At 40.0% G+C, this 10643-nt stretch overlaps 1 protein-coding gene across 1 annotated transcript in view; it reads right to left on the bottom strand.

Moving 5' to 3' along the window:
• Window positions 1-10643, bottom strand: part of LOC109963402 (neural-cadherin) — a 439917-nt gene that overhangs the window by 194005 nt on the left and 235269 nt on the right. Inside the window, exons 16-18 of the mRNA XM_020605911.1 lie at window positions 6426-6569; window positions 1250-1370; window positions 806-968 (exon numbers count right to left, since the gene is read on the bottom strand). Of these exons, the coding sequence (XP_020461567.1) occupies window positions 806-968; window positions 1250-1370; window positions 6426-6569 (428 nt within the window). The remainder of the gene's footprint in view (window positions 1-805; window positions 969-1249; window positions 1371-6425; window positions 6570-10643) is intronic.

The following is a 10643-nucleotide window of genomic DNA, read 5'->3' as shown; positions in this document are numbered from 1 at the left end:
AGACTTAAGACGTTCCTTTTTGATAAAGCTTATAGTTAGGGCTGGATCAGGTGACCCTGAGCCTTCCCTTACTTATGCTGCTATAGGCCTAGGCTGCTGGGGGCCCCCATGATGCTCTGAGTTTCTCTCCTCTCCTCTCTCTCCATGCATCTATATGCCAGCATTACATGTAATTAACAGTGTGTCTCCTCTCTCCAGTAGTGTGTCCTCTCACTGTACTTTGCTGCATGTGTCCTTGCTCTGGAGCTGTACGTTTCTGATGAGCAGTCACCGGCCTTATCAGTGTTTGATTGCTTGTCGTTGTGTTTGTTGCACCTTGTTGCAATCACCTGCTGCTGATTACTTGGCTCAGGTGTGTTCAGACAGTCAGAAGCTGGAAGATACCATCTTAGATGAAAGTGGAGTGAGGAAAGATAAAGTGAATTGGTATCTTCCAGCTTCTGACTGGCTGAACACACCCCACCTGAGCCAGGTAATCAGCAGCAGGTCAGGCAGGGATAGTTGGAAAACAAGCAGGACAGCGGCCCTGGAGGACTGGAATTGGCCACCCTTGCTAAGGCTAAAGCTACATGTGTCAAGAAAAAACATCCTCACCAGCTGATGATCCATGTACACTATAAGAAATGGAAATGTAATCTTTCAAGTAATGTAAATCTAAAATCATAGTATTTTATTCTCATGATAGTTTGATTGCTTAGTTTGACATGCATAACAGGTTAGACTTGTACTTTAGTGAAGGCTCAAAAGGTCAAGAATCTATTCAAGTTCTATTTTACTGTACAGCTGAATCATGACTGGACTGTACCTGTAACACAAACACTGGTGAACCATCCAGCTCCTCTGTTACACTGCCGTAGTACTCGTTAACGGTAAACACAGGAGCCTCGTCATTCTTGTTAACCACGTTTACTGTCACTGAGGTGTAATCTTCCCACTTCCCATCTGAAGCCAGGACATGAAGCTTGTACCTGAGCAAAAATGTCAGCGTTTTCAGGTGGTTTCACAAAATAAACAACAGTTTAGATTCAAATTATCTTCGTGAAAATATTTACCTGTGTTCTTCATCACTTAAACTATATGTCTAGTTGATTTAAAGGATCAGAAGTGAAATTTAAAGCTATGGCATATAGACTATGTTGCCAGAAAAAGAAATAAATAAGTAAATAAACTGGGATTATAACATGACATATTTCAGATAAAGTCTTTTAAAAAACATTCAACAGTATTCTTCCTTGGAGTGTGTCCCTACCTTTTGTTCTGTTCATAGTCCAGAGGCTGGGCGATAAAGATAGTGCCCACCTCTGGTTCTACATCAAACACCCCTCCCATGTTTCCTGATGTGATCTGGTAGCGCAGTTTAGCATTTCCACCTGCAAACCAGGAGAAAGCAGAGGTAAAATAAGAATAATGAACTTTAGTTACTGACAAATCAACATGGAGTATGGTACCATTGAGGATATATGTTGCTATGGTGAAAAAAACAGCCCAGAGGCTTTTTTCATTTTATACAATAAAAGAGCTTAGGTGAAAACCTGACCTCTGCACCTATTGAAAGTTCCTACGTAGTTCAATAATGTCTGTTTCTGCCAAACTGAATTTTGATTTATTAGTTTGAGGCCAGAGCAAATTCGTGTATTAAAAATCTGTTTATTATGTATAATTTTGATAACAAAAGTAAAGTATGGTATTGCAGAAATATGAATACTTGGGCAATGTGGGCTTAAATGAAGCAGAAATAGTTGATCCAAATGTCATATCTCCTCCAGCTAATTCGGTTCTGAGCATAAATTACCATTCAAAATCTCTGCAATTCTGCCTTTAATACCTAATGACATTTAAATGATGTTTTAGAGGGTAAGAGTGATTCAAAGCCAGAATTCATGAGCTGTTGACATCTATTATATGCCTTCAAGAGAGAAAATAATTAAATTAAAAACTCCAGCATCAGGCTGTCCCTAATACAAATGAAAATATACCCTTTCTGACAGAGGGAGGGGTCAGCCCATGTAATTATTGTAGACAGTGTTATTAATGCTATGTATTCCTCTGTCAGAAGGATATAACAAGTAATTACCAGTCCTGTGTTTTAATTGTGGATGGGAACAAAGTCCTTCACAGTGGGTACTTGCAAGGTCATATGTATTAAAATATATAAATATTGTATTTATAGATTTTCTTTTTTCTCTGTCATAGGCTTAATGTTGCATCATTTCATTATTTACTTGGAACGACTAGGAAACGACACTCTTGCATGCTCTCTTTTGAATTTGAGATGAATAGTGTCACACTGTCATAAAAATTCTCTTCTCAGGTTTTGTTGAAAATTCCTGAAAAACACTTATTATGCAGCTAAGAATTAAACCTATACAAGTGATAAAGATCTACTGGTTTTTATTACAGGTACAAGTATCCTAGCCAAAGTGAAATTATTAGCAGAGGAATGCCAGAGGAATTCAACCCAGTGCTGTTTATATTGTCAGACAGTGTGTGATTCGCATAGGTGTAATTTATATGATTTCCTGTGCAGTCTGTCGGCCACATACTGTATAATCTAACCACATTCTACAACTTTAGACTTAATTCATTAAAGTACTTTTTTACAGGTTACACAACAAAAATGTAGGTAATATTTCAATGACTGACTACTCCATTGTTCCAAGTCATCCGCAATCATTTTGGTGTGAAAGCCCCCCTACCCTCAAGTTCTTTTCCTATCACATAAAATAATCTTTTTTCCTTCTCTCCCTGCAAAGCATTTTAATAAGGTCTATTAGATGCTGATCAACAAGATGTTCCCCCTCAATGCAATTACCGGGTAAGCCAAAGTCTGCATCACAATCACCACTGCATCCACAACCCCCTCATGTTAATATGAAAGGGAAAGGAGAAACCTCAGAAGACAAGATGAGATTCACATCTTATTAGCAGGATGAAAGTCAAGAGAGAGGAGAATGCTATAATCCAGATAGTTTTGTACTGTCTGTCTGTTGGCATTTTAAATGAGACATTAAGGATATATCCAAATGCATCTCTTCTACTCGTTCACTTTTATTCTCAGTTTTTTGTGGTTGTCTTAGTCATTTAAGTATTTAGAAAACTGCTGAGATCCAAAGAAAAAAAACTGTTAATTTAAATAAACAGAGAAAATGAATGGCCCCTAACTGTATCAATTTCAAAACCATTTTCATTCTAGTTTTTATCACTATTTATCCCACTATACATACTGTATATTAATGTAGCTTTTGATAATATACAAGGTATATCTGCTGACGTAAAATAATGTTGTGATTATGCAAAATAGGACAGTATAAAGAATAGCCTGCATGCAGCTATCATAAACAATGACTTACTTTTATTGATTTAGTGTATAATCTTATGTTGGGCAGCTAGAATAATATAAACAATCACTTTTAAACTGTCCTTTCCATCTGTGGTTTCCAAAGCACAGGCCAGGGGCTCCTTAGGATTTCCATCCAGTTTTTACTGCACATTTTTTAATACCATTTCATGAAGCAACAAAGTAATATTTATGTGAGCAAAATTTTTTGTTTTAAAATTAACACATTGTAAGAAATAACCAGTACACATTCATACAGTATGAAAGAACTAAACTCAGACCAGATGCAGCCATGGTATCAAGTGAGATCAAGAAACAACTGTAACACAATATAAAGAGATGCTGTAGTTAAAAATATTTGGGAATAATTGCTTTGGAAGTATTATGCAAGAGGAACAAACATTTTGACACTATTTTTGGACAAAACTCTAGCTCACCATTTAAATCCAGTTCTGTGAGTTGACAGCTGTTGTCCTGTGAAAAGACACAAGCTGTATCGTTTCGGAGCCCCGTTCGAGACTACATGAGGTGTCACTGAAAATATTTCAGTGTAGTATTCCTTTAACATGACATCACAAAGCTCTATGATATTCTAAGGAGGCAATTTACTAAGACAATTTCATATTTTAATTCCAATGTTGGAATTTACTCATTCACATGTCATATTGCATATGTTCACTGTATTAGTTAGACTTAATACTGGCAATGGAATAAAATCACTTCTCCAATAATTTCCTGTTTGTCCTCCTCCATTAATTTAACCTTCAATAGGCCCCACAAAAAAATTAATACACACACAGACAGTTTAACATTTCCTCCATCTCTCTCAGTTGGTAGTTATAACCTTATTCTGGACTCCAGCAGGTGTCTTACACTTATACAACTAAACAAGTAAATAAGTGTCTTCTTCAAATAAGTGTGTTATGTGTGTTGCTGCTGAGAGTTATTTATCACAGTGGAGTGTGAGGTGCATAGAACTCCACGATAAATGTTTATATTATGACAAAGCCTCCTTCTCTCTCTCATCTTAGAACTATGAACATTTCATGGCATGTGCCCATACAGTATAAGGAGAAAAAAAACTGTCACAATGGACTGGCTCTCTGTGTGTTAGGGAGGCGGCGTGTGTATGGCGTGGACCCCAATAGACTAGAGGAGAGGGAACTAAAGAAAGCAGTTTATTGAATAAACACAGGTTATGCTGGATGGCAGGAAGATGAGCAGACTCCAGGCAGGCAGGGAGTGCAGGGGGCAACCAAGGACAGGCAAGAGGAGAAACCAGAGGGGTGAGGAACCATTTCTTTGCAAAACTGCTCAAGCTCTGCTAGGTTGCGTGGGGATTGGGCATGAACAGCCCTTCTCAAGTCTAGCCACAAATTCTCTATTGGATTGAGGTCTGGGCTTTGACCCAGCCACTCCAGAACACTCACCTTGTTGTCTTTAAACCATTTCTGTGTAGCTTTCGCTGTATGCTTTGGGTCATTGTCTTGCTGGAAAATGATTCTTCTCCCAAACCATAGTTCTCTTGCAGACTGAATAAGATTGTCCTCCACGATTTCCTATATTTTGCCACATACATTTTACGCTCTACCTTTACAAGCCTTCCAGGGCCAGCTGCTGAGAAGCATCCCCACACCATGATGCTGCCACCACCATGCTTCACAGTGGGGATGATGCCTTTGTGGCAGTGTTTGGTGTCTGATACGCATCATGTCTTGTCTGATGGCCAAAAAGCACCATTATGGTCTCATCAGATCAAAAAACGTTCTTCCACTTGACCCTGGAGTCTGCCACATGCATTTAGGTGAACTCCAGTTGAGATTTAATATGAGTTTCTTCAACAGTGGCTTTCTCTTTGCGACTCTCCCATAAAGCTTTGAATGGTGAAGAACCTTTTCTCTGAGTTGCTTGGAGTGTTCTTTTGTCTTCATAGTGTAATGGTAGCCAGGAATACTGATTAGCCAGTGACTAGACCTTCCAGACACAGGTGTGTTTATTCTACAATTACTAATTGTGAGACTGCTAGCACCAATTGGCTGGACCTCTGTTAAATTAGGTCAGTCATTTTAAAGGGGGTGAATATTTCCCATTACACTCACTTTCCCATTAAATATTTTTATTTAATTGAAATTACTTTGCAGGAACCTGTTTTCACTTTCACATTAAAGAGTTTTTTTTTGTCAAAAAAGCCAAATTATATTGACCATGATTGATTTATAAAATCAATAAAAGGGTAAAACATCTAAGGGGGTGAATACGTTTTATAGGCACTGTATTTCAGGATCCTGGGAAGCTCTCAGATCCTAGTGACAACATGAATTTAGTGCTTTACTAAAGGCAGGCTAACTGGAAAAGCCAACCAGTTAGGCATATGTAAGTATTACAGGGTGTATGAGACTAAATGAATAAATAATAATGTCAACATTTAAATCTTTGTTGCTACAAACAGTATCTTTACCGTTACAATAAAAGGGGTTTCCCTGGAGGTTGTAGCCCATGATATGGTTGTTTTCTATGACCTGCAGCATGACCTGGAAGCATGTGTCATATAGTGTAATTCAGGTGAATGGAAATCTGTTCAAAATGAAAGTGCCACTTCCTCAAATTTGGGCCAAAAAAATTTGGTAAATTTGAAATGTTTGATACTGACAACAGGCTGGAAAAATAATGGAAAATATCAGTTATGTCAAAAGTTTCCAGGGACATCTATCAACTGCAGTAGGCTTCTCCAGTAGTGATGCATCTTACAGACACGTTTGACTAATGGGAAAACAATATTTGATGCCCAAGATGGTGAAAGAACAAATTCCAATGCTTTAGAGCTTCTTTCTTTACCTTGTACTGAAAAGTTATATTTAATAGTTTATTGTACAGTGGCTGATCGAATTCATACACTGCTGTGTTTATCCTGATTTCATGACATTTTGCAGCGTAGTGTGAAAAATTGTATAACAATGTGCTTGGTAAATGTGCTCCATTATGGATTTATTTTACCAGCCCCACCATTACTCCTACACTTTCCATTGTGTATCTATATCACTCTGTTCCAAGAAACACACACATATTCTCATATACATATGCCACCCACCTTCATCCCCATCATTGGCACTGACGGTGAGAATGGCGAAGCCTACGTCAGCATCCTCATCCACATCAACTTCATAGGATGCCTGTGCAAATGCTGGCTTGTTATCGTTCACATCACTGATAAAAACACGAACATATGCCGTGTCTGAGAACAACAAAAATGAAAGAATGAAAGATTCAGAAAGAGAAAGACAAATATAAACATGAGGTTGGTCTTAGTCTGTCAGTGTGAACATGAACTCTCTCTCTTTGTACTGTATTTAGTTTCTTTTCATTGGTGCATGTGCACCCCCCCCTTACACACACACACACACACACACACAGAAACAGAAAGTGGATATGTCTTCTGTATGCACAGAAACAAAAATGACATCCAAATGTTTTCTTTCATTCACTGCTGTCTACCACAAGCAAGCATAATTTGCAATATACAGGTCATGATGAGATAAATTACATAAGCCAGGGTGGAAGAGATGGTCTATAGTTCATGGCACAGATAGCAAAGTAATGCAGCTCTTGGAGCTATGAAAAAATACAAATGTGCAGATGCCAGGGTTTTGCATGCTTTTCAAATTTGTTGGACAGGGGACACAGAGAAAGGCAGAGAGGGATGGAGGAAGAAGCAGATGTAGCAGCCGCCCCCTCTTCCTCCCTCTTGTCTGCTAAAGCTGCCTGTTCATCCATGTTTTCACACTTCTAGAGACATGAATGTGTAAAAAATCACACCCTGTAATGTAATTAAGTAACAGGTGAATGTGTTTTCTGTCTGTGAAAAATTATTTCTGTGGCCACTTCACAACATTCTGCTGTCTCAAGAGATGTTCTCTTGCTCCTTGGCATGTGTGTAAAGCTGTACAAAGTCAAATACAGCAATATAAGCAGGACTTCCTGTTTTGTACCTTCAAATCATCTTTTCTTTTTCTATCAGTTATTTCTTCTGGTAACACATAGGCAGTTTTCACTTTGGGAGTTTTTAATTGGCAGGAGTAATATTTTTGCCAGTGTGCTGTGCATTAAAAAACAGGTCACAGATGGGTGACAGATGGAAAGAAAATCCAACATAAAGTGTAACAGTAAGGTGTTGGGCCACCACATGCCACCAGAACAGCTTCAGTGCACCTTGGCATTGACTCTCCAAGTCTCTGCTACTTGTAATGAGTTTCTTCCAATTTTTTGTAGATAAAATTGTTATGATCATGTCCCAGATTGGTGCTTCTCCTCTGGATCCTTCTGTTGCTCCTATATGCTCAGCTGTTTTTGACCAGTTTGAGCCTATTTCATTAAGTTCTGTTATCACAATCAGAATCAGCTTTATTGGCCAGGTGTGTTGGACATGAGGATTTGACTCTGGTACAGCAGCTCTCAATGTGCATGTACATATCCTTATGTAAGGCAATAGCAAAAGGGCAAGTAAGCAATATATGACTATGCCAATATAAGGCTATATAGTATAACAAATTAAACAGAATAAACAAAGCAATAAACAATGCAAATATACAAAGTTAAGTGTTAATCAGAGTGACGGCTCGGGGGGAAGAAACTGTCCTTGTACCTGTTTGTCTTGGCGCACAGTGACCTGTAACACCGTCCAGAGGGGAGGAGTTCAAACAGATTGTGTCATGGGTGTGAGGGGTCTGCAGTGATCCTCTCCGCCCTCCTTTTGACCCATGAGGTGTACAGGTCCTCCATGGAGGGCAGGCTGGCACCAATGATCTTTTCTGCAGTCCTGACTGTCCGCTGAAGTCTGTTCCTGTCCTGTTTGGTTGCTGAGCCAAACCAGACAGAGAAGTACATCCTCTGCTGTGCCTTTTTGACGATGGCGCTGATGTTGGATGACCACTTCAGGTCCTGGGAGATAGCGAAGCCCAGGGACTTGTAGGACTTTATTGCTGATACATAAATCCACTGTCATCTCCACTGCTTTGAGCATGTTCAGCTCCAGGTTGTTGCGACTACACCATAGGGCCAGCTTCTCAACCTCCCGTCTGTAGGCTGACTCATCACCATCTCGGATGAGACCAATGACCGTTGTATCATCAGCAAACTTTAGGAGCTTAAAAGAGGTGTCCTTCAAGATGCAGTCATTGGTGTGGAGGGAAAAGAGCAGAGGGGAGAGCACACATCCCTGCGGGGTACCTGTGCTTATTGACCATGTGCTGGATGTGGTTTTCCCCAGCCTCACTTGCTGCTCCCTGTCTGTCAGAAAGCTAGTTATCCACTAACAGCTGGGGGCAGGCACAGTGAGCTGGGTCAGTTTGGAGTGGAGGATGTCCGGGATGATGGTGTTGAATGCTGAGCTGAAAAGAGGGCCGTGCATAAGTCCCTGGGGAGTCGAGGTGTTGCAGGATGTAATGCAATGCCATGTTGACTGCATCGTCCACCGAACGGTTTGCCCAGTAGGTGAACAGCAGGGGGTCTACGATGTCCTTCAGGTGGGCCAACACCAGTCTTTCAAAGGACTTTATAACTACAGGTGTCAGGGCAACAGGTCTGTAGTCGTTCAGTCCACTGATGGAGGTTTTCTTGGGGACTGGGATGATGGTGGAGTGTTTGAAGCAGGAGTGGACTTCACACAGCTCCAGTGGCCTGTTGAAGATAAGTGTGAAGATGGGGGCCAGCTGATCAGTGCACACTTTCAGGCAGAAGGGGTTCATGCAGCAGTCTGTAGGACTCCATGGTGTTGCTCTTAAATGGTTAGAATCATATTTGTCTTATAGGAGTTTTTCTGTACAAATTGATGATTTCTCTTCTTCTTTTGTTCCTCTGAACTGTGGTGTTCCTCAAGGATCCATCCTTGGGCCAGTTCTTTTTTCTTTGTTTACTTCCCCTTGGATCGATTTTCATAAAATGTGGGTTGTCTTTTCACTATTATGCAAATGATATTCAAATCTATTTTCCATTGAATGTCAAGAGGAGCAACTCATTACAGAGCTTGTTGGATTGCCTGAGGGGCATTAAAGCATGGTTATCACATAAATTCTTACACATGAAAGTAAGACAATGTGTTTTAATTGGTAATTCTGGTTTTGTTAATTCTGATATTCCTGGCCCTTTGGCCTCTTATCTAAGGCCTCATGAAGAATCTTGGGGTATTTGATAGTGCTCTTAAGCTGGATGAACAGATAAAATCTGTGGTCAAGGCCAGCTTTTTTCAGTTGAGACTACTGGCTAAGGTTAATCACTTTCTTTTAGTGATTTTGAAAAGGCAATTCATGTCTTTATTAGTTATAGACTTCTTCTTCTGACTAATACATGGCGTCATGAGCATATAACCCCAGTTCTTGCCTCACTCCATCAGCTTCGTGTTCGTTTTAGGATTAATTTTAAAATGTTGATATTTGTTTATAAGGCTGTGAATGGTCTAGAAGCTTGATATATTGCTGATCTTGTACATTTTTATGCTCCAGAGAGGACAATTAGATCTTCCAATCAGTTGTTTCTGGATGTACCTCCAGACTGAAACATTGGGGAGACCGAGCTTTTTTGGTACATGCTCCTATACTATGGACTGGTCTGCCACGGGATATTAGATCTGCTCTGAAACTGACAGTTTTTAGATCACTCCTTAAAACTCATTTTTATTCACAGGCCTTTAACAACACCTCTAATTGATGCATTTGTTTTTGATTGTGCATTTTTGCTGTTTTTTTATTGTGTAGGTGTGATTTATCTAGTTTTATTTATTTATTATTATTCAGTTTTTTCTGTTTTACTGTAAAACACCTTGGAATTTAGGATTAGAAAGGTCCTATATAAATACATTTTACATGCTTGCTGAAGTCTATTCCTTCAGCTGGTGTTTTAATGATGGTGGTGGAGACATTTTTGCTTTTTCTGCAGTGCACAAATGTCATGCACTGCTTACATACAACAGACAGGCATTGCTGGATATTGCCAACTCACAAAGCCACTGGGAATTTACTGGTTTCATATCTCCGAAGCTACAACCCATGGTCCGCTCCGGCGACAATGACAACAATGGCGAGGACAGCCACCATTGCCCTCCGGGAGCCCCCGGAGCACCAGGCACAAGCGAGCAGGCTGAAATCAGGAGAGCGACCCGGAGATAGAAATGCAAACGGGGCAGGCGAGGAGGACTCCATGCTAGGCTAAAAGCTCGCGCTACACGACTGCCATTACCCAGCCTCTTCCTAGCTAACGTACAGTCTCTGGAAAACAAACTGGATGAGCTAAGGGCTAGGATTACAGCACCATGGAA

The sequence above is a fragment of the Monopterus albus genome, unplaced genomic scaffold, assembly GCF_001952655.1.
Source record: "Monopterus albus unplaced genomic scaffold, M_albus_1.0 scaffold73.1, whole genome shotgun sequence".
In the NCBI taxonomy this organism is placed as follows: Eukaryota; Metazoa; Chordata; class Actinopteri; order Synbranchiformes; family Synbranchidae; genus Monopterus; species Monopterus albus.
This window is presented reverse-complemented; position numbering and strand designations above follow the sequence as displayed.